Source organism: Ostrea edulis, chromosome 8 (genome assembly GCF_947568905.1).
Source record: "Ostrea edulis chromosome 8, xbOstEdul1.1, whole genome shotgun sequence".
NCBI classification, from domain to species: Eukaryota; Metazoa; Mollusca; class Bivalvia; order Ostreida; family Ostreidae; genus Ostrea; species Ostrea edulis.
The window spans coordinates 71,887,839-71,914,146 of record NC_079171.1 but is presented as its reverse complement, the minus strand read 5'-3'; the positions used below and the strand labels follow the sequence as shown (position 1 = coordinate 71,914,146).

General features: G+C 34.9%; 1 protein-coding gene across 1 annotated transcript; it reads right to left on the bottom strand.

The window, feature by feature from the left end:
- Window positions 1-18,115: 18,115 nt before the first annotated feature.
- On the bottom strand, window positions 18,116-19,669 carry LOC130049784 (uncharacterized). Its single transcript, XM_056147792.1, has 3 exons — window positions 19,075-19,669; window positions 18,821-18,971; window positions 18,116-18,698 (listed from the first exon to the last, which is right to left on the bottom strand). The coding sequence occupies exons 1-3, from the start codon at window positions 19,667-19,669 to the stop codon at window positions 18,305-18,307; spliced, it is 1,140 nt and encodes a 379-aa protein (XP_056003767.1). The 3' UTR covers window positions 18,116-18,304.
- Window positions 19,670-26,308: the final 6,639 nt, after the last annotated feature.

Below are 26,308 nucleotides of genomic sequence, written 5' to 3'. Positions count from 1 at the left end.
ACATACTACAATAATAACAACAAAATACAAATCGAAAATAAGTGAAAGATAAATGCAAACAGTGAAATGTTATATAGGTTTTTAGCTTTTAAATCAATTGTATAAGTTATTATATAATATAATATTGTATTTTGTGTGTTCGAAGACACCCACCCGTTTACGATTATGGATTAAAATGCGAAAACAGAAAAAAACAACACATACGTATAAATAGGTAACCATTCCCCCATCGTTAAGTACTCCGGTAAAGCCACTGATATTTGCAATATGAAAACAATGAACAGTCATTTGTAAAACGCAGAATGCTTTACACCGCTATATATGTCGTGAACTATAACTCCTGAAATATCAATAAGAATGACACATTCCCTAAAATGAAACGAACATATGCGTTAGCATTTTCTATTAAACATGACATCGTGAAACTTAAACATTCGAATTCAATAAACATCTATGTCAGCTAACTACAATCATATTTTTATGATATACACGTGACCTTCATTGAAGTACAATGTTCATTTTTACTAATCTGATTTCAATCGAAAGAAATGATTATCCAAATTGTTAAGGTTGTACAACATAAGGCGGTCAACAGCCAAAAAACATAATGAGTGTTGTTTTATTATAATGATCAGTGTTACAGAACTAGAAAACTAACATCCCTTATTATACAACATGCAAAGTGACTGTATGAGCATATTACTCTAGAATACATCCTACGTATGCCCATTCATGAAAATAAGAAACAGCAACCGGAACTAGATGTAGTAATCTGATAAGTATAGTACCCCCATTGTAGCTGTACGTGTAGTATGATCACTTCCGTGTAAAGTGATTTGGAGTATCTAGATCATTGTACATTTCTCACAACTCCTTCTGAAGAAATGAATGAATGGAGGGAAACATAATGAAGTCACTCGATGCCTGAAATTAAGCTCTGCAGGATCCCAATAGCAGATTATTAATGTGCATATTCAAATTATTTTGAATTGATGTTTTTTCTTTTTACATTTTTGCTAATATTTAAGGAACATATTGCATTATTTCAAATATATTGATGTGTACATTTTCTTTTTATAAGTACATATGATATCCAAGAAGACTATCTAACGAGGGAATGGATTAAATTAGTAAACGAAATTCTGCTATTGAATAAGGTATAAATATAAAATCATCGATATTTTACTTGTGTCAGTCAATGTAAACATGTACAATCTCAATAGCTGAAAGAACAACAACTCTTAAAGTTTTGCTGAAAGCAAGACCGTACTTTTTGTAAAGTTACCTCATCTTGTTCGGTCTAGTGACGTTTTATACAAACTGGTTTCCTGGTAAAGACTGATTTTACAGGTATATATTTAAACTTTTCTGTGAATGTGTTTGATAGGGAGTGTATTCAATGATAGGTAAATATAACGAAATAGGAAATATCTCGCATTCCATTAGGAAAATAAAAGTGCAGCCGCTGGTTCCTGGAAACATCAGGGATGAAAATAGATACGTAAGAGGTTTAAGTATTCCCGGTTAGCCGGTCACAACGGTGGAGTTCCAGGGTTATAAACGTTTGTGTGGACCTGACATTTTTAGCATTATATTATTTTAGTGGCATACACCATATCAAACCTTCTGTGCACAGTGTGCTTTTATAGTGGGGTTACCAAGGTACTTACAGGAAGCTTGCTAATTAAATAAAAAGGTGAATACATATTAAGTGTATAATATGGACTTTATGGCTATTGAGGTGTTCTTGGTTGTGATGCAATAGGTATGTGGACAATTACATAGAACATTAGTAAAAATAATAACAAAATTCTGAAATACAATCTAACTGTCAGTCTTTGCAAAGGGCATATTAATTTACCTGATCACAACATATATGACTCACAGCGGGTATGATCTGTCAACATGGGATGCTTATTCCGGCTAAGCAATTCATCCCATCTCGGGTGTATCCAGGTTTGTCTATCATTCTATTTTGAATTCTGTATAGGATTTATGAGATTGATCATTGTTCGTTATTTTTACTATTCTTATCAAAATGGTAATATAAGCAATTCTAGGCGGTATGGGCTTCCTTAATGATCGATGAAATGTTAATCACAAGGAGGCAAATGAACATGAATATTAAACACCAAACCATGAATAACGGCGGGGTGTAGTACAAATTAATGTAATAATTTATAAAATGTAAAAAGTGTCAAGATAAGCTACCGAATGATCTTGTACATGGAATGAAGTCATTCAAATTGTTGAATATTTATTGAAATAGTAGAGGTAACAAAATGATCATTAAGGCGTGACGGTATGAGTATAGAACAGAAACTGAATTTCCATTAAACGAAACTGGTGGAAGCCTAAACGGTAACTGAATATTCACTAAAATGCAGTGAAATTATTTTTGAAAGGTGACTGAATGGTGTCTGAAATTAGACCGAAATGTTACTTTACAGTGATTGCAAGGCATTTCGATGGTAAATGAATCGGGGCTGAATGGATATTTAAAATTAATTAAAAGATTACTCATTATTCATCTAATCACTTTTCACTAAAGCCTTTTTGTAGATATGTTATCTAAATGTTGAACAGAAGAACTTTGAACAATTTACTGTGTGTTTTTTTTTTTCGACATTAACACAGCAATATGTTTTTTTTTCATAAACTCATTGTAACAAGAACAACAACAATGGAAATAAATAAATGAAAGAAGAAAGCAAATTATGTAAAGCTTTATTGGTGTTTGACTTTTATATCATTTGTTTGTGCTTTTATATGATATTTCATTCTTTTATGAAATATTGTGTGCAGAGATACCCATATCTTGCGATTATGGAGTGAAATAAAAAAAATGTGTAGAAATGGGTAGTCATTTTACCAATATATGACTCAAGTAAAGTCATTGTTATTTGCAATATGAAAACAAAGGGCAATTAAACTTCCCCCAATTTAATAAGATATATCAACTATCTATAGTCATACTTTAATGAAAGTCACACGGTCTTTATTGGAATATATTGTGTTTTTATTGATCTGATTAAAAATCAAATAATGTACTGTCCGCACTGTGAAAATTGCAGAACACGATGCGGTCAAGCAGTCAAGAATGTGTTGAGTGTTGCTTTATTATGATGAGCTGGGCAACACTTATATATTTGAATCTACGCCAATAGAATATCAATATCACTAAACATGCTATACTTAAACTGGCTGTAAACGTATAATGGTTTAGAATGCATTTTACGTATGTTCATTCGTCCAAATAAGAAAGAACAACCGGAACAAGGTGTAGTAGTCTGAAGAGATTGTTTAACTCAATTGTAGTTACACACGCAGTGTGATGACTTCCGTATGAAGTGCTTTTAAGTGTCTACCTCATTGGGGATTCCCATTACTGTTTCAGAGTATATGGCTAATTGAACTAAAACAAAATCAAGTTACTCGATGTGTTAAAATTAATTCCAATATAATCCCATTGATTGGTTATATAATGATTAATGCGCATATTCACATATGTTTGAATTGATTTTATTTAATATTTATGCTAATATCTAGGAAATGAATTGTTTTTGTTTTTTTTTTACATATACATCGATATACATATTTGTGTTTTATATACACGATAAACATGAAGACTGTGAAACAAGGAAACGGTTTGAATTTACAAACACTCCATTACTATGGAGAAATGTTATGTATTTTGGTATTACTTTAATAATTAAAAGAAATGTAGATTAGATAAGGGCTGGATTAAGGATATGATAATACAGTCTCACTTTTCTGGGTTTCTTATCCTACAATTTATCCGGTAATGTATTCAATGCTTATCCTTCACAAAAAGCACAACTAGTTTACTCGAGGTAAATCAATGTAAACATGGATTATCTCAGTAGCTCAAAGAACAACAACTCTTCACGTTTTGCTGAAGATAAGACCGTATTGATTGTAAAGTTACGTTACCTTGTATGATATAGCTAAGATCTACAGGACTAAGCTCTTTATAGATATTTCAACTTTTCTGTGTATGTGTTTGATGTAAAACTTATACGGTTCCAATGTTGATGCACCAGATGCGCATTTAGACAAATACTGTCTCTTCAGTGATGCTCAAGCCGAAATGTTTGAAATTCGAAATAATAATAAATTTGTAAGAGCTAAAAAGAAAACGAGGCAAATTACTACAAAAATCAAAAACAAAACCATAAAAAATCCGTAGGTATATCGTACAAACATCAACAATATATTCTAAAATGTCAAACGTTTACGAAAAAGGAAATATTCATATATAATGATCATTCAGCTCCGCATGGGGACGGTCAGGGTTTAAATCCTGGTTGCGACAGACCTAAGTCGTTAAAGCAGGTAGTGACAGTTCCATCGTCAAACCCTCGGAATCAAGAGTGAATACCATGTCTCCTCGGAGATGACATTTGAAATGGATGGCCCGTGTTACGGTAGGTGTGGCATGCTAAAAACCCTCACTGCTCAATGGCTGTAAGCGCCGAACATAGGCCTAAATTCGAAGTCCTTTGCCGGTGTTGGTGATTTCTCTATATGGTTAAAAAAATCGAAATTCACGTCAAACAATATGCAATCAATCAATCAATCTGATAGTATTACTTTTTATAAACACCACTCTGATTCTACGCACACGTACCCTGGCGCTTTAATAAAAACATGCTGTAATAGTTCCTGAGCGACAATATCTTCGTAGTCTTTCGTGATCATATCTTCAAACAGCATGTAAGAATTACCACAGGCACGAATTGTACTCCTTTCTTACATATGGAGCTGATTTTTTTATATTCTTATCGTATAAGGTTTGTTCAAATGTTTTTACATTAGAAGAAAGTATCTTTCCTTGTATTGTTCAACTCTAATCAAAGACTCACAATATGAGGTATATTATTACAAGAGTATGATATTGATATCAAACATATCAAAGACAGATATAATGTTGTAGCAGATGTTCTATCAAGTGTGTCATGAGTATGTTTTGTTGTATTTTTTTTGTTGTTGCTTTCATTGATGTACATTGCATATTTGAGTTTTCATTGTCTTCCAAACATTTTAAGTACTGTGTATATCACTAATTGCACTGCGTTAACATAGAGTGTTCTAGAGAAGTTATGTTTACATGGAAAACGTACACGGTACCAATTTTTATGCACCAGATGCGCATGTTATGGTTACTGATATTGTTAGACTCATATTATTTTTAGTAGAACGATTACGTAATGGTTGCTTCATCGTCTTTCAAGGTTGTACTAGAAAATTAATTCCTATTATGAACGGTGAAGATGACGAAGAGTGGTGAATCTCATAACTCCTACAATCAATACAAAATAGATAGCTGGGCAAACACAGACTTATGTGCAAAGATATGCTTAATGCTCAGTGTGTGGTTACACGGGTAATCAATTTTTTTGCTAGGTTATATACAAGTGATCTCGTTAGGATCCAGGTTAGAATAGGTCCTCAGTATATCTTGCTTGTCCTAGAAGACGACTAGATGGGGCGGTCCTTCGGATGAGACCGCAAAAAAAAACTAGGCCCCGTGTCACAGCAGGTGTGGCATGATACAGATTCCTCCCTGCTCAAAGGCCATAGGCGCCGACTATACGCCGAAATGTTGCTGCCCTTCACCTGCAGTTGAAGTTATGAGTAAAATATTCTCGAGAGGGACGTTAAACAATATCCAATCAATCAATATTAACAAGTGTGTGACCCTGTATCTGTTGACTATCTAGAGTAATAGACTTGCATAATCTGCATATTTGGCCCTATTTGGGGTAAGTTTATATTATTTGCAATAATGTGACACACGTGTGCTATAATGTAAAACGTATAGGGTACCAATTTTGATGCAACAGATGCGCATTTCGACAAGTAATGTCTCTTCAGTGATGTTCAACCGAAATGTTTGAAATCCAAAATAACTATGAAGTTTTGGAGCTAAATATAGCCAAAAACAGCGTGCCAAAAAGTGGAGCCAAATTCGTCCAAGGATAAGAGCTATGCACGAGAGAGATATTCCTTAATTTTGAAATTAATTTCTAAATTTTATAACAGCAATTAAATATACATCCGTATTTTCAAGCTAGTAACCAAGTACTAAGCTACTGGGCTGTAGAGACCCTCGGGGACTAACAGTCCACCAGCAGAGGTCTCGACCCAGGGGTCATAATGTAAACGTATATATAAATGTTAATTACATTGGTATATAGAGTGGTGATAATCTTTAGTTTATAAGCAAATATTTATCAAGGTCAGTCAGTTGTATATCTTGACTTTGTGTAATGATCTGTGCAATTATTTCCATGATTATCCATGTTATTTGAATCTCATTTTTGTACATGTAACTTAAACTTATTTTCTTTCCTCGTGGTTTAGTGTACAGCACACTGCTATTTTTGTCATAGTATACTCACACCTATTTGAAACTACATTTGAAACTTGACTTTAATAAATTGATAACTTGGTCATCACATCTATATATGTCATGCAGAAATGTCGTGTATATTTGTGGTGAACGGTGGGAACGGTGGGAGGGGGGCTCTCAATCCGGCACTCACACATCAACAGACACTATACTACAATAGTATTGACTCTCAATTGCAAAAAGCACGTGTTATATGTAGCTAAAGTTTGCGACATACATGTACGTATTGTGTTCAATCCCTCATCCACTTTGTTTTCATCATTATCCATTAATACCGTGCATATTTGAGATTACTAAACGTCATCCAATTCATGTTAATACTTTAAAGAGTCAGCGTCGCCGATCTCCATGTCGAATCTTTTATCAACCCCCGATTTATGACGTCACTTTACGTGCAATTTTTGTAATTATGTTATGAATATTCATCATGACAAAAGACATTTACAGTGGGTTTTTTTTTTTGATTTGTATGAAATTTACCTGATCAGGATATGGGGCTCACGGCGGGTGTGACCGGTCAACAGGGGATGCTTACTCCTCCTAGTCACATGATCCCACCTCTGATGTGTCCAGGGGTCCGTGTTTGCCCAACTATCTCTTTTGTATTGCTTATAGGAGTTATGAGATTGATCACTGTTCGTTATCTTCACCTTACACTGTACAGAGCTGGCATTTACTGTGGGTTTTTTTTTGGGGGGGGGGGGGGGGGTCTGTATGAAATGTATTGTACAGAAGGACGGTGGAGTCGTTGCACGACTCGATTGTCATGCCCCTCTGTACAATAAATTTCATACAAACGATAAAAAAGTTCTGTAAATATGAAATACGTCTTAAGGCGTGACCGTGTTTGAAGGCGAAGCAAAAGGTATTGCAATTTCATTATAAAATAAAAATATTCCAAACTTAGCGCCTAAAGTATGAGGACAGAGATCCACCAAAGTACCCTAGCTTGTTACGCGACTTTAGATATTTGATCCACCTATTCATTGAACGCGAGGAATATAACACAATTGATCCAAACAGTGTATCGTGACGTCATATTCATCGTCGACGTTCAGCAAATTTACAATCATAGGATACATGGTACAATACTTCGTATCCATGCCGCGGCCATTTTGAAACGAATTCGAGGCTCTCAGTCGGTGTCTAGGGACGCTCAATCATCATAGAAACCAATCAGAAATTGGATATGAAAGCAGCTATAAATCAATGGAGTTAAAGTCTTAGACTTTTGCCACTAATTTCACACAACATGATCGATAGTTGAGCAAATAGCGTTGTTAGAATTCCTAGAGCAAAGCAAACAAAGAGTTATGCAACTTTTGTTTAGGGATACATACTCGAGTAGAAGGTATATGAAAACATAGCAGTTACAATGTAGTATCTGTATTGCGCTAATTGAGAATAGCGATATCATTCATGCTAATAAAACTGTTTGTTAAAAATCATTTTGAATTATAAACAAAAGTATTTGAATGAAAATATCGCGTCATATATACAGGTAAACGTGATTCATGACAACTGTATGATTTTGATATGAACATTTGGGTAAGAAATGTCGATAGTATGAATTCTCTAGCTGATTTTTTCACCGTTTTCATGTTATGATGTTTGTGGGAATCAGACCCCAAGAGAAAAAATATCGAATTTGAAATATAATCCAGAATGTTGGAAAGATGATGTTGATAAGATGCAAAGCATATCCCTCAAGGATAAAAAATGATCCACCCTATGTTGAAATGGTTTGATGTTGAAGTTGTGATTATGATTTTTATTTCATGGTTTGTTGAATTTGCTTATTGTTATAGTAAAGTTTATATACATACATGACGTTTATAAATGGATACAGCAAACTGTAAAAAGAATTAATTAGTATTAAAACCTGATTGAATTCTAAACTAATTTAAGTTGAATTAAAGAGGTTCACACCTGAGATTTGGAGTTATGTTAATTTTTAGGGAAGTGTATTTTTGATTTCTACATTGAAGGGAAATTGGGAAATTAAAAAGAAAAACTGGGGTCGTAACGCTTGTTATTGAGCTATAATGTTCTAAATATAACCTTTCTGCACTTAAAATTTATGCAATCAAACTTGATTTTTCTGTTAGTGTCAACACCACATGTGCAACACAAATCAAGTATTGCATAAAATAGATGCATACCCATGTCCTCTAACACTACAGATGAAAAAAGAAATTAATACTAGAAATGGAAATACCTTATTGCACTTGATATACAAACAACTTCATGATATCAAAATTGAGAGTTTAAAAGGACATATTAGGAGTAATGTCAATTTCTAAAATTTTACATAATTCCCAAGGTCTGGTCTTCCAATTAAAAATGCAACTATAAAACGTTAGTGTTGGAGATCAATTTTTTTTTATTATTGGCGAAAATACTGAATTTTTATACAAAATTTTGAGTAAATTCATTATAGCTTTTTTAAGAATCGGTGTTCTGTTTGGATGACATATATCAACCAAGTTAATAAATCATAACATTTGAACTAGTTCTAAGTCTCAACTACCTGTATCATGAATTATAAAACTGAAATGCACGTATAGGAGTATACAAATTGACGATACATTGGATGAAATAGAAACTATAATATCATGCAGAAGTAGAACTTTTTGGTTAGTGAATCCTTCCACCACAAAATATAGTTCCTGTCAAACCCTTTCAAAATTTGAATTGACACAAAAATGTTCAACTGGATAGGGTTCAGCAATAGATGTGTAATATGTTTGCACCAATGAGATTAATATTGACCCAGTGAATACTTAGTTGTAGCATCCTGCGCAGTTTTACTCAAAAGCTCAGGTGCTAACTTCCTTAAGTAACATTTGTTTGATCAAATCAGTGGTGTTAAATATGATTTTGTTATCAAAGATAAGCTTTGAAGGTTAAGTGCATGATGGTTATAAACATTGAAACACATTTCAGCAGACAACATTATATTGCTGGGAATTTAACGCAATAATTTCAAAAATGTAATTCACAACTGAATTGTCGATTTGAAGGTCCCACAGAGAATGTTGAATCGAATTTATTTGAAATATGGGCATCACTGAAGAGACATTATTTGTTGAAATGCGCATCTGGTGCATCAATATTGGTACCGTATAAGTTTTACAATACAAACGGAAAAAAATGTTCTGTGAAAATAACATATATATTAAGGGGTGACCGTGTTTGAAGGCGAAGGAAAGGGTATTGCAATTTGATTATTGGGTACACATATTACATACTAACCGCCAAACCTATGAGGACCGAGCTCTACCAAAGTACCCTAGCTTGTTACACAAATTTAGATTATATTTGTCCGCCTATTGATTCAATGCGGGAAATATAACGCAATTTATACCCACAGTGTATTGTGACTTCATATTAACTCTCGATGTTTAACAAATCTACAAATATAGTAGACATGGTACAATACGCGTTATTCACGCCGAGGCCATTTAAAAACGAAATCGAGGCTCTCAGCCGGTGTCCAGGGACCCTCAATCATCAAGGAAGCCATTAAGGAATTTGATGTGAAAACAGATATATATTAATGGAGTCAAAGTCTTAGCCTTTGCCACCAATTTCACAAAACATGAGCGATAGTTGGACAAACAGCGTTGCTAGAATTCTTAGAGCAAAGCAGATAAAGTGTTATTCAAGTTTTGTTTAGGTGCACATGCTCGACGTAGAAGGTACATGAAACATAACAGTCAGTATGTATATTAGGCTAATTGAGATTATCAGTATTTTCCATGTTGATAAATCCCTTTCTTAGAAATAATTATGAATTATAAACAAAAGTAATTTAATGAAACTCGCATCATATATACGAGTATACATTATTCAAGACAATGTATGACTTTGATATGAACATTTAGGTAAGAAATATTGATATACACATGGGCTTTTTATACCTATATAGACTTGATAGGCAGGGCAATTATCTAAGAAGGAAAGGGTTACATTTATGAACACTCAATTGCTATTAATATATGCTACGTACTTTTAGTATTTTGATATTACTTTAATGCTTAAAACAAATGATATGAGAATAAGATAAGATTGATTAAGGAAATGGGAATACAGTTTACGTTTTCTGGATTAAAATAACATTTCTAGTAATTTATCTGATGCTTACCCTTCACAACAAGCATACATACATTACTCGAGGTAAATCAACATAAACATGGATAACCTCAGCTGCTCAAAGAACAACAACCCTTCACGTTTTGCAGAGAATAAGACCGCACTGATTTTACAGTTATGTTCCTTGTCTGATGTAGCTCCGATTTATACACACTGGTTTCTAGATACTGTAGCAGCTGCTTTTAAATATTTAAACTGTTATATGTGTGTTTGAATGGGGATGTTATCGATAGAAGGTAAAATCATCTAAAAACAATTATAAGTCTCAACATTCAAACTGAACGAAGATTCATTTGCAATATTCCTTTAGACAAATGTCACTAATGCACGTGTGTATATACAATATATATGTTGAACGCAACAAGTCTTCATCAAACTAACTTGCTTTTTTATATATCTATGTATTTGTGGATGTATCTTGTTTTAACGTTCCTCTCGACAATGTCACTCATACGGATATGTCAACAAGATCGGTGAAGGGTTTCAGATTTAAGCCTTTGCTCAGCACTTACAGCCAATGAGCAGTGCGGGTCCTCTGGTGCATCATGCCTACTGTAACACGTGACATCCGTTTTACGATTCTAGCTGAGGATCCGTTACTGCACATCTGATGCGAAACGTTTGGTGATGAATTTGTGAATACGTGTCTGAACAATTTAAGTCTTCATGTTTCATAAACCAACTACAGCAAACTAGCCACACTAATTATACGCGAAAACTTATAACTTTCCACCCTTCACAGTTTAAAAACAGGTAAGAGTATTTAAGTTAAATGTGTAGCCCCATTGGCCTGGAATATAAAGTTTTAATTCTCCTTAATAGCATAAACTAAGAATTTATTTCTTAAAATCTAATCAACTTTAACGACTTTAATACTCTTAATGCCCTTGATCTGCAACCTTGAACAAAATTCGGAGATCAATGACTTATAAGTAAAAACTGAAATTCTCGCCGATTCTCTTTGATAATATGAAAAACATTAATGCTTAAACATTATAAAGGATCACCAATGAGGCTAAATGTGTCAGAACGATATACAAGGTTCGTATCAAGTTAAATATGATCAATGGTACCAGAAATATTCTATCAGACATTTGAAATGAATAAATTATTTCCATGATGACATACATTTTTGACCTTACCCCCAATTTGAAAATCAAGGATTATGCAGGTTAATTCGAGTGGTTCCATGCCCTATCTAACTCTGACGTCACAATCAATTAAAGGGCATTCCGCCCTCTATAGTTTTAATAAAACAAAAAAATGCTTAATGGATGTTAGAAACTCTAGAAAATGATGCAAAATAGCAGGTAAAGAAATCGTGGCTTTCTTTTAACCTCGCAAGCTTGGAATTTCTATTTCAAAACTCAGAAATAGCATTAAAATGATTGATGTTCTTGACTTCGAAGGATGTGCTTACTCCTCCTAGGCACCTGACCCCACCTCTGGTATATCCAGGGATCCGTGTTTGTCCTACTTTCTATTTTGTAATGCTTATAGGAGTTATGAGATTGGTCAATGCTCGTTAACTTCACCTGTCCTCTTACCGACACTTAAACGCTCCAACTGTTGCTTTCTCACAACCGGTGTCGACGTCATAAAGGAATAATAGGGTGAAAGAAATAACGCCTCCTTACGGTATCTGTATTGGGTTCATGTAATGTTGCCAAGGAAAATATGTTCAAGATCAAAACCACGGATAATGTATGTTTATCATCGTCAAAACTGCTTCCATTTCATTATCTCCGCTTTTAGACTCCGGTACTGCAATATATTTACTATATTTTTCCCTTAATGGTAGTTTTCGTACCAAATCAAAATCAGTTATTCATTATTCTATCAGTCCACAAATTCAATCAACACATGATAAACAAATTCGTATTATAGGTATCGCCAGGATCAAAGTGCAAATCTTAGAGACGGAACTATATGTGTATATTTATGTATACCTGCTTAAAGAATCATCCGTTTATTCTTGGCTCGCATTTGTTTGTGTTGATAGGTATTGTGTCGAATTCTAAATATATGTCCCTGTCTATGGATTTCGGTTCTACGTGTAATGTAAGAAGTATAACATTATGAGAAACAAATATATTGTTGCAGCGAAATGACTTGTTTGTGTACGCAATGGTCACTACGCTCCTTTGAAGCTATTTAATTTGTCGGACAAATGGGTCAATATTGGTATGAATAACATAGAGGCATATTTTGAAGTAATGTTTGCTCACGTAATATTCAATATTGATGGCAAATAATGTCAAAATTGAGATATTGTATGTAGTGAACAAATGTTTACTTCTAGTACTTACCAGACATAAGGGAATGATTTACTCGATAGCTTTCCTGTCGAATATTATGCCAGACGATGGGCGAAATATGAAAAAGAAGAACTTGATACATTGTCAGAATGGGTTAAAGCATAAAAGGGATATTAAAATCCCGCATTAAACAAATGAAAACAAAAGTACGTACCATTTATAATTCTGTGTTTAGTAAACCAGAAGTGATAAATGAATTAGATAGGTTACATGAGGAATACGTTTTGGTTCCAGCTGACAAATCTAGTAACAATATTGTCTTTGTTTGTAAGGCTCATTATTACAACTGTATTTTAAACAAACTTGGCATTAATTCCACTTTTGGTAATCATACTTATACTCCGACTGCCCTTTCAAAAGACGACATTCTTCACAACCATGCTTCAGTTTTAGACACATTTAATATTCCAGTCAATGGGTCGAATGAATATGAGTTACCGTACCTATACTGGATTCCTAAACTACATAAAAACCCTTACAAACAAAGATACATTGCGGGATCTAGTAAGAGCTCTACCAAGCCTCTATATTTGCTCCTCACGAACATGTTAACAGCGGTGAAGGAGAAACTTCAAACTTACTGTGCGACTACATATGCCAAAGTGGTGTTAAATCAAATGAGGATTCTAAAAAATTTTAAAGAACTTTTAGTAAACTTAAAATCACAGAATTTTCCCCAAATCAATAGCATTAAAACTTATGACTTTTCAACACTATACACGACCATTCCTCACGATAAATTAAAGACTAGACTTTTTGACATCATAGACAGTGGCTTCTTCAACAAAAACGAAAAACGGAAATACTCATATCTAGTGATCAGTCATTCAAAAACTTACTTTGTTAAACATCACTCTGATTCCACGCACAAGTACTCTGAAATTGAAATAAAAATATGCTAGAGTTCCTCATTGACAATATCTTATTAGTCTTTGGTGACTAGGTCTTCCAACAGTCTGTTGGAATTCCCATGGGCACGAATTGTGCTCCTTTGTTGGCTGACCTGTTTTTATATTCATATGAAGCAGAATTTATTCAAAAACTACGTGAGAAGAAAAAATATCTCGCTGTGACCTTCAATTCGACTTTTAGATATATCGATGACGTTTTGTCTATTAACAATGAGAGCTTTCATTCATATGTCGATTTGATATATCCCTGTGAGCTCGAAATAAAAGACACCACAGAGTCGTCCACTTCTGCTTCATACTTAGATATTTTATTGAAAGTAGACATTAACGGCAAACTGACAACTCAACTGTATGACAAACGGGATGATTTCAGCTTCTCCATCGTCAACTTCCCACATTTATGTAATAATATTCTATTATCACCTGCATATGCTGTTTATATATCTCAACTAATTTCATATGCAAGGGCTTGTTCTGGGTATAGTCGGTTTTTAAATCGAGGTAGGCTACTGACAAACAAGTTGATGGTACAGGGATTTCAACAGTCTCGATTGAAGTCAGCATTTCGCAAATTATATGGTCGTTATAACGATCTAGTTCGTCAATACGACCTCGCATTGGGTCAAATGCTGTCTGACGTGTTTCATACCGATTGTTAAACCGTTCTTGGTACACTTATTTTGACTGCGGATAACTCCGTTTACCTGATCAGGATATAGGGCTCACGGCGGGTGTGATCGGTCAACAGGGGGTGCTTACTCCTCCTAGGCACCTGATCCCACCTCTGGTGAGTCGAGGGGTCCGTGTTTGCCCAACTATCTATTTTGTATTGCTTGTAGGATTTATGAGATTGATCACTGTTCGTTATCTTCACCTTGCTGTTAGCCCGGAATTGAAATATGGTGGCCTTAAAACCGTTCAAAATATTTTGTAGAGTAACAAAGATGTGTTTGTTACTAACGACAATCCTGATACTGGTGTAACCAAGGTGACGCAATACACAAATCACGTGAAACTAAACGTATCATGAAATCACCATAAACCACGCCATCTCCCACCTCAAAAACGTGACATATTGCGCCATCAGTTTGATTGATTATTTTGACAAGACATTGTTGTACCGGTAGTTGAAAATGAAAACCTATATATTACTATAGTTGCAAACAAACTGTTAGAAATAAAAGGTAAATATTTCCGGAACGATGAACAAGAACATGCATTCAGAAAATCAAAGCGTCTGCTATTGGGAAGATCTCTTTTGACATTTTCTCATCATGATATTGAGTTCGTCTTCTCGTAGATACTTCCAGTAAAGGAATCGCGTACATATTTTACCGATAACACTCTGCTGGAACATCTCATGTCGTACGGTTTGGATCCGAGGAATTGCCAAAATAGCATATATCTTATGGTCCGACAAAATTACAACTTCTTGGCATGTTTACTGCCATTATCGATTGCTCTCACTATTTAGATGGAAAACATTTTAGCTTTGAGTGTGATCAACAAGCATTAAACCGTTATTCCAAAAGCAATTGCGAACTGCTAGTTATGAGGAATGGCTTGCACTTTTACAACGATACGACTTTTCAATTGAATGCAATCAATTGATTCTTGCAGATGTTGTGTCGCGGAACCCAGAATTTCTGAAAATGTTATTGGATAATCCAGATGAAGTGGACTCATTCTTCCCTTATGTCGATGAATCTCTAAGTTCTATTACATTACCAAATGGGTAACACTTCCGTCTCTTTTAAATGACAAAATACTTTGTACAAATTTCATAGATGTTCGTGATAGATATGATGAGGAAACAGCGGCTAACATTGACTTCCCTGTCGTTGCTAATGAAGCACCTCATACACAATGAACCCCGCACAACAAGAATATCCGAGTTCCATATAGCACACCGCCGATTAAACAAACACTAATAAACGGTCATTTCGATCAATCACAAACCAATGATGAAATAACTGTGCGAACAGATTCTACTGATAATGAGCTTTTAAACCCTTCATTGTTGAGTACCCAGGGTCATTAAGACGAAATGATCTCTACTGAGCTTGTATATAACACCGATTCTGATAAAGGATATATAGACGTCGTTTCTCGTCGTGTAACCATTGTCAGAAACGGAAGCTTAAACAGAAAGTAACAAAGACACATAATACTGCACATTTCACTCCTTCTGGAACTTTTGAAGTGTTGGAAATTGATTTATACAAAAAATTACAACCACCCTATGAGTGAATTATCATATGTGTTTACCGCTGTAGATATGTTTTCAAAATAACTATACGTACTTCCAATCGGAAGAAGGACGCTTTGACAGTGGCTAATGCACTTTTGTTCAATTGTTTAGAGCATCTGGTGTTTGTAGCTCGTTGATTAGTGATTAAGTTAATTCATTGGAATGTTACACAATCATTTGCAAAACTTTACATGTGACTTAAGAATTTACGTCAAGATCCGTTCATCTTTGTTTAGGGGCATGTGAGCCGACACATTTAACTTTAGCACAGAAAATAACGCCGAGTGTATCAGATGACCAAAACTCATAAATCTCATAAGCAATATTAAATAGATAGTTGGGCAAACACGGACTCCTGCATATAAGACGCGATATCTCAAAAGGTATGTTCACTGGCATGGTGATGTTGGATCTGCCAAAAGTATTTAACACCATCAATCATAAAATTTAATGCGACAAACTAGAGGTTTAAGGAATTTTATCCACTGGGTGTCAAATATATATGATAGGCAGTAGCACGTTTATTTCAGTACTGTAGCATGCAATTTCAATTCAATGGAGTGTCGCGTGCCTGAGTGGGAATTATTGGCCTTTTCTAATCTCAATCATGCCAATGATATGTCTACAAGAATTAACAGATACTGCAACATGATTGTATATACCGATGGTAGTGCAATATGTTATGTTCATAGCGAATAAAATGGCATCACACATACACTAGGACATCTTCTAGAAATTGTTCCCCGTTTCTTAGATATAAAACACTGTCTCCTCATCTTGGCAAACCGACACAATTTTATCAGAATCATTCCGAAAACCGATACAAATGTCACGAGTTATTCAAGGTTATGCAATGATCATGAAATCATAAGACATCCACGTGCTATATATCAAATTATATAGATTGATAAGTTTCCCTCACGTAAATATATATTTTTTTAAGAAAGTAATGATTTAAGCAGCATTTGAAAGGTAAACACTAAGCTCAATTTTCCATACATAAATGCATATTTCCTATTTTTAAGACAGGAAACACCTCCTGTTGTGTTATAATACACTACTATTGTAATTCACCGTGTTAGTCAAGGGATAATGGTACTGGTGTGTTCAACAAAACATTTTTGTCAAATTCATTTTTAATATAGTTCCTATAGCCATAATTTCTGTTGACATTTTAGATTGTTTGAATGTGGTAAGAGTGAATGACACAGCTACTGAATAAAGATTGAACCATGTTTTAACATATTGTATGGTAACGCACCAAATTATCGCTGTGCTCAATTCGTACTAAAAATAAGAATACTAGAAGTGCTACTAATAAGTGGAATTCCCCAATATGTAGGTATCTTTATTTAGGGTAGTATGTGGTAGTCTTTTTGTAGTGCTTTGTAGCAGCCTACTTTGTAGTATGCTTAAGGTAATGTCATTATGATTGAAGATTGATCTGACCAGGGATTGGCCCGAATCTTGCAAACGATTTTCTATTACACGACATCAACATAATATGAGGCATTATTTATCATCTAACACCTTTGCTATTACACGATATAAACACACTATAGGGCATTATATAACATCTGACACCTTTTCTATTAAACGATGTTCACATAATATGGGACAGTATTTATCATGTAAAAACTTATACGGTACCAATTTTGATGCACCAGATGCGCATTTCGACAAATAATATGGGACATTATTTATCATCTAACACCTTTGTCCAGTTGATGCAACTCTACTGAGACGTGCTACTAAAACTAATAGAAACAATGCATAAGTTATAACTTAAAATTGAATGTGAGGAAAAGAAACAATATTTTTGTCTATTGACAGGAGTCGCTTACTAGTTCATGGTGTCGACGTAAATAATTGGGTTACTCTGAGTTTTGCATTTTTAATAGGGGATATGGGACCACTTCTACTTTTGGTTATCATACTTCTAGCCCATCTGCCTGTTCAAAGGGTAACATTCTTCAAAAACATGGTTCAGTTTTATAAACATTTGAGCCGTCCCATGCAAAAAGGGCCCTTATGGTAAAAAATATCAAAATTAACTTTTTAATGGAATATGATAGAAAACAACATTAAAAAGACACATGTGAAGTTTGGGTCAAATATTCAGCATATTTACTGAGATATAGGCTGTCAAAGGTTAAGATAATATTTCAATGACGTTACAAAAAATGACGTTGAAATGACGTTAATCATTGTCGGAAACAATTGAAACTTTCACTTATTCTTCATGAAATTCTGGACATGTTGTGTCCCTGAAACATTCCCGGACATGAGGTCTGATATGTTTGTATAAATATTCCTGTCGTTCTCTACTGAGTCCGCCCGGCATTATCTCTGGTGGTAGATTTACACTGATTTGGTCGTGATTACTGAGGATTACTGGGACCTTGTCGCCATCTACATCAACGCTGCATAATACAACTCCAGGCAGCAGTGCTGAAAAAGTGAAGTGATGAAACTTGCGTATCCCTTTCAAAGGCTGAAAAGTTGTTTTTATATACTCTTTCCATTCATAGTATTTCACATTTCCATCCTCTATTATCACAGCCTCGTTACTTTTGGAGGACTTGGAGACTACGTCAGCAACATGCTGTAAAGTGTCACAATCTGATCTAAAAACAAAATGCATCGCCGCGTAAAGGTTTTGAACAAATATAGACTATTATAGAAATTCTCGATTATGCTAGATACAATTTTAGTTTTGGAATATTAATTGATATTAACACAATATCACCTCCTGTACTTCTTTTTGATCTGAGCAAAGCCTGCATCCACTTGACATTTTGTATGCCCTGGTATCTGCATGTGAAGTTCAATTGCTCGATGTAGCCCAATCATGACCCGCCATAGCAAATATCCAATCACATACCGGTTTTTGTTTTGACCTAAAGATGAAGTGAGCATTAGAATATTAGAAGCAGCATATACATGTGGACAAAATGAATAGAACTAGGTGTATATGAAAAAATGAAGATGAAATATACATACCTGGACAGTTATCACAGTGAAGAACAGCACATTTCTCTCCCATGCTATAATTTTGAAAATGGTGATGAAGTATGCTGATGACTGTATTTGGCCCATGGGCATTCTTTCCATCTCTTCCAATGGTCTGGTCTTCATCAATCAAATAATTTCGCTGAGATCCTGCTCCCTCCATACAAATTCCAAAGATCTGAATTTTCCGTGGTGTCTCAAAGAATAATGGCCCTACTTGTCTGGAATGATGAGGTACAGACACACATTGCGCGAAGTCAAAAGTGTAGTGAGTTTTGAGGAAATCTGTGGAACAGGGTGTAACAGGTGGCTCAGGAAGCTGAATAGACTGATGTTCTTCCCTGGCTTCTTTAATGCACTGAATGTAGAGGTGATGCTCCCTCTCTGCTTTTTCAATGTGATCTGTAAAATTTCTTGTTGCTGTAAGCTTTTCATTTTCAGATCTTGCATTCAAAATGTGCTCTCTGTGGCGCTCACAGGTATTGCATACATCAGATCTGGGGTTGGCAATCTGAATGTTAGGAAGGCATGGCAGACCAGATGGAATAGAGTGAGGACAATTTAACAGCACGAATTTGGACCTCATGATAAGTTTCAACATATAACTGATGAATTCCGTTCTTTGGTGTTGAACAAGGTAGAAAAATGGGTGGTTCGGAGTCGCGACCTCTTGGAGCAGCTGGCATAGGAAGTCCATTATCTTCAGAATATCGATTGATAAACTGCACGACAAATTTAATTTCTTCAAAGGACAGGGCATTGTGTGGTTTTTTCCCGATGTTTCCATGTGTCCGTGGTTTTATTCCATGGGTCTTCATATGCTTCACAAGATTTTTAAAATGTTTTTCACCAATGTCATGTAAAAATAAAAACACATCTGTGCATACTTCCCGGTCATCAAAATTGTATTCGTATCTCTGTCGTTTGGCATCGCGTCTTGAAGATCCGCCACCAGAACTTTTACTTTTTAGCTTTCCCACAATGTACATATCCTTCTCTTCCTTGGAAAGTTCTCTCATGGAATAAATATGGTGACTGATTTCTTCAAAACTAATATTTGATATGCAATCCATTCTGCAGGAGCAGCCTTTGATTATCTTTTCACGAATTGTTAAGTCAAGATTGTTATTATCCCAGTCCTCCTCCTCTGAATTTAGGTTTTTATTCTGATCACTATCGTCTGTATTTTCATCAGATGATTCAACACTTTGTGAAGGAGGAAAATATTCCCTATGCCACTCGTCAATAATCTGTAACAAAATATCCCTGTGAAATTCTATATGTTCACATACCATGCAAATATTTAAACCTTCATGTATTTGTTTAAAATAAAATATCAAATACATTCATATTACAAACAGAGATTTTACAGTAGTACTGAATTTAAATTTTGACAAGTTGTTGATTTCAGCACAAAATGGTAATATCATTTTTATTATTATAAGTATTAGATTGTTTATGAGCTATTCATTAAATATAAATCCAGTAAATAGTATTTTTATTTATCATTAGCATGTTGATCAATTAAATGTAAGACTGAAATAAGCACCTAACTACAGAAATATTTTATCTGAATAAACGTGTCTACATGCAGAAAACTGCTCTGCACTCTGCATATTTCGATTAATAATAACCGCATTTGATAGAAAAAATTGTATTCAGTCTTTCTAATTTGAAGTCCCAGATCTCTCTCTCTCTCTCTCTCTCTCTCTCTCTCTCTCTCTCTCTCTCTCTCTCTCTCTCTCTCTCTCTCTCTCTCAGTAAGAGTAATAAGGGGTCATCCACTATGGTCATTCTGATTAAACTGGATTTATGTATTCAAATATTTATATATTTATTTGTTGAAACAAAACTTTACTTTAAAAATTGTTGATGAATTTGAAAAGATTAATTCTTTATTATTTTTTTGAATTTAATATGATCATTGTTTATTTAATTTTTGAGTAGCCACCGGTGAATCCGCCTATGAGATACGAAAACAGCGGGACGTAACTTTAAATTTTATCCATTTACCTATAAATAGCCGCGATGAAAACAAGTCATTTTAGGCACTAAATAAAGTTTAGAAAGCCAGATGATAACCCCATTATGATATAAGAACAATTAGTTATTTGTCTTTTTAAAAACTTTATGAAAAATAACTAGGATATCACAAGCGGGACATATATAAACACATGTACATGCACGGAGCTCAACAATCGCGAATGTAAACAAACGTACGTCATTGATTTATGTTTTAATGAATATCGGTAAAATAAGTATTTTTCACTTAAATGACAAATCTCTAAATTGTATCATTTGATTTGATTAATCTGCTTAATGCGTAAAATTGCATGTATATATATGTGGATACATATGATCTTAGATTGAAGTGCACCTGCAGTACCCGTCAACATATGCGCGGATCCCAAATCTTGTGCATCGAAATATTTTATAGGTCTAATTGTCACCAAGACAATATTGGTTATGTCTGTTTATATAAAACTCACCTCTAAAAAGTCCATGTTTTCCTCTTGTTAATTCCAGGTACATGTCGGCATCGTTCCAGGTGATTTATATAAACACAATCACGTTATATTGACAGCATTGCAAACATAAGTAACAGACGCAACTTGCAAATAATGACGTTATCTTTACCAGCGTTTTTCTCATTATGACGTCAATATACATAAGGGCCCTTTTTGCATGGGACGGCTCATTTAATATATTGGTGGCTCTGTTGATCAGATCGTCCAACAATATGTTGAAATTCCTAGGGGCATGAATTGATTTCCTTTGTTAGCTGACCTGTTTTTATATTCATGTGAAGCGGAATTTATTCAAACACTTTTACGTGAGGAGAAAAATATGCTGATGTGGCCTTCAATTCAACATTTACATATATAGTTCGTCAATGCAACCTATCATTGGGTTAAATGCTGTCTGACGTGTTTCATACCGATTGTTAAGCCATTCTTGGCACTCTGATTTTGACTAAGTATGACTCCGTTTACCTGGTCAGGTCGTATGGCTCACGGCGGGTGTGACCGGTCAACCGGGGATGCTTACTCCTCCTGGGCACCTGATCCCACCTCTGGTGTGTCCAGGGGTCCATGTCTGTCCAACTATATATTCTGTATTGCTTATCTGAGTTTTGAGATGTATCGCTGTTCATTATCTTCGCCTTGCATTGACGAGCCTTTATCTATTAAAATAACAACTGTCATTAATGTGTTGATTCAATATATCTCTGTAAACTCTTGATAAAATACACCACGGAGTTGTCCTTTTCTGCTTCATACTTGGATATTTTATTGAAAAACATATAAACGGCAAAGTAACGACCCAAACGTGATGATTGCAATTTCCCATATTCTTGTACCACCATCTGTATTTAGTGTTTATATAGATCCAGTGATTCGATGAGCAAGAGCTTGTTCTGCTTACTGTCATTTTGTAAATCGAAGTAGGCTACTGATAAACAAATTGATGGCGCAAGAATTTCAACAATATCGTTTAAAGTCAGCAATCCGCTAATTATTTGGTTGTAATAACGATCTAGTTTGTCAAAACAGCCTATCATTGGGTCAAATCCTGTCTGGCGTGTTTCATAACAGTTGTTAAATCGTGCTTGGCACACTAATTTTGACTACGGATAGCTGTGTTCCCTGATAAAAGTACACTTGTAATGCTCATGACGGGTTTGACCGGTCGACAGGGGATGCTTACTCCTCAGAGGCAACTTATATCATATCTGCTATATCAAGGGGTTCATGTTTCCTTAGCTCTCTATCCTACATTGTTTATAGGAGTTATGAAATTGATCACTGTTCTCTATTTTCACATTTAAGCAGGTTCGTTATTTTTCAAATGTACAGCCATTTAAGATATTCCTGTAGTATCTTATCTACCGTGCATTATCAATTCACGATTATTTCAAACTGTCTTCATTTGTTGTCTCAAAACAGATATAATACATAATCATACCGATTAGTTAAAATTATTTTTAAAAAACAATTATATTGAAATTGAAGTCCGTATTACAAATAACGCATTATTTTCACCAATGGTGTACAGACGATAAGTATAAGTCATTCACCTATCAACGGCTGCAAATTTTAATGAAATGATCATGGTGTCATTAAGGACGTGTGGAATATCAAAAATGATATGGCCGATTAAACTTGAAATGAATCACCAAGTAATTAAGACAGGGCAGACTATTTCCCAATGGAGATTCAGTTTCAGGATATGCATTTTAGAGAAATCAGCGCGGATACAAAATGATATTCTCCCCGCGAAAAAAAAGGAATGTTTATAACCACCATCATCATCAGAAAATTATGATTTCTACACATGCACATGTGAGTTAAGAGACAATTAACCAACTTCAATGCATTCTCAAGAAAATATGTAGCAAATTCAGGGAAGGCTTTATCCGAAAATATAAAGCATTCGGAGACACACATTTAGATTCCTACAATGCTTTTTGAAGGTGTTAGACTTGTGATAAATTATGTCACAGTGAAGAGGGTATACCTTGTTTGTTGCAACACATCGTTATGTTTCAAGACTGGATACATATCAGTGATTCCTTATGAAGTGTTTAAAGTAAAATAAATATTCGCCTAACAAGCAAAGGAGGGGTACCTTTTTAAGATTGAAACATATTATGTTAAATATAACTAATTTGCAAATTTCCCAAATGATAATATCTACATGAGTGAACGCAAACTATCTTCAAAATGGTTTGATAGAGGCCGGATGCCCAGCTATCGTAGTGGTTAATACACTTGCTTCTCACCCCTGGAACCCTAGTTTGATAATCAGTATCGACAGTGGTTATATGGCATAGGGTATTGTGATCGATCATTTTTAACCCATGGGTTTCTACTGAGTACTCACGTTTCCCCCACACCAACAGCCTAAGAGCTTTTACAAAAACGTTATGATATGTCTCATCAATCTAAACAATAACCCAACAAATTAATCTTCATGGAATGAAGCTTATTGTTAATCAATTTCCCATTAACCTTTGATATAGTGTTTCTATATACCAGTTGATACCATATGCACAATATTCTACGTTATGATTATTGTTTTTGTAAATCGAGACAGGCTACCGACATAAAAGTAAATGCTGCAGTCCCTGAAACGGTATGATGGCATACTTGAACGGTGAACGCACCCAGAGCAAACGATGAACACAAACAGAGCAAACGATAAAGGCACGCAGAGCAAAATGTGAGCGCAGTTTGGTGAGCAGTGAGCGCACGGTTATAGCAATGCGATTGGTAAGCACATGGTAAACGCAAAATGGTTTATCCAGTCGGTATATTTTGGGTTTTTTCCTTGGATTGTACTTACTTAATAATCAGGTAGATACAATATATACATAAATACATCTGATTGTTAGTGTTTGTGGAAGTACATATTTCTGTCATATTATAATATATAGAATTCTTTACTTTTTCATAGATCATCAATATTGATGCGTCATCTCGGTATACTGCATGCATTTTATATTTTGGCTTAAGAAATATTCGGTTGAGCATCACTGAAGATACATTATATTTCGAAATGCGCATCTGGTGCATCAAATTTGATACCGTATAAGTTTTACATTATAACCCCTGGGTCGAGGCCTCTGCTGGTGGACTGTTAGTCCCCGAGGGTCTCTACAGCCCAGTAGCTAACTACTTCGTTACTAGCTTGGAAATACGGATGTATATTTAATTGCTGTTATAAAATTTAGAAATTAATTTCAAAATTAAGGAATATCTCCCTCATACATAGCTCTTATCCTTAGATGAATTTGACTCCACTTTTTTTGGCACGCTGTTTTCGGCTCTGATAGCTCTATTACTTCATTGTTATTTCGGATTTCAAACATTTCGGTTGAGCATCACTGAAGAGACATTAATTTTCGAAATGCGCATCTGGCGCATCAAAATTGGTACGGTAAAAGTGTTCATACATAGTATTTAATGTCTTATTACATGAGTATAAACAATCCATGTACAATAAAGCTAGTCTAGTAATTAGCGCCAGGAATTTACAGGTGCACAAACAAGACTTCAAAATGTATCTGGGTATAGTCAGTTTTTAAATCGAGGTAAGCTACTGACAAACAAGTTGATGGTACAGGAATTTCAACAGTCTCGATTGAAGTCAGCAATTCGCAAATTCTATGGTCGTTATAACGATCTAGTTCGTCAATACGACCTCGCATTGGGTCAAATGCTGTCTGACGTGTTTAATACAGATTGTTAAGCCGTTCTTGGCACACTGATTTGACTGCGGATAACTCCGCTTACCTGATCAGGATATGGGGCTCACGGCGGGTGTGACCGGTCAACAGGGGATGCTTACTCCTCCTAGGCACCTGATCCCACCTCTGGTGTGTCCAGGGGTCCGTGTTTGCCCAACTATCTGTTTTGTATTGCTTGTAGGAGTTATGAAATTGACCACTGTTCGTTATCTTCACCTTGCATCAGTAATGTCGTTTGGATTACACGCAATTAAAACAAAAAAATCATCTCAGAAAGGAGTCAAGATAAATACAGTAAATAATCAACACGGTAGAACAGGTACCTCGTAATGACATCTGAACGCTTCTAAATAGTGTGGAATATGTCTTCCCATGTAGATCTTTTGTAATTCACTTTATTGGAAATATATGTATAAAACATCGACCTGAGGAAATAATATTGGAATCAATGTACGTACGATCAAAATGGTGTAACCACAAATTTTACATTTACATTGAGCAAAATATATCTTAAATGCGGAAAATAAATTGTTGTAATGAACTATTCATGTACGTAAATCAAATGTGGGGCAGAAATGTACGTGAACAATTGTATCTTTATATTAGAGACAAACGATACTAAGATATAAAATTTGGGGAGAGGAATAAATACATTCATTGACAATACATGCCATCAATATAGGCACACAATAATCAGAAATACTTGTCAAATCAATTTGACATTCAGACACGAATGTGCATTGGGATATAGCATCGTTTTTTAAGTAATAGAGAAATGAGAGTGGAGCTTAACGGAATCAACTGACTTACATACAATTCTTGTCAAGTGAGACCAACACATATATAGTAAATTGTTCTTTTGCCCAAACTTTAAAATGTTAAAATGATAATCTGGGGGAGGGGGTGTATATTAACTGAAACTGTCTCATTCTGTTCCTCGTACCAGTGATCGTTGCTCGTTCTTCGCTACTTGTA

Bases quoted from the DNA above. Each gene is read 5' to 3' on its own strand.
- LOC130049784 (XM_056147792.1), bottom strand. From the start codon at position 19,669: ATGAGGTCCAAATTCGTGCTGTTAAATTGTCCTCACTCTATTCCATCT. The intron at 18,972-19,074 runs GTATGTATATTT...CTTCATCTTTAG, and splicing joins TCACTGTGATAACTGTCCAG to GTCAAAACAAAAACCGGTAT. The intron at 18,699-18,820 runs GTGATATTGTGT...TTTTGTTTTTAG, and splicing joins ATCAAAAAGAAGTACAGGAG to ATCAGATTGTGACACTTTAC.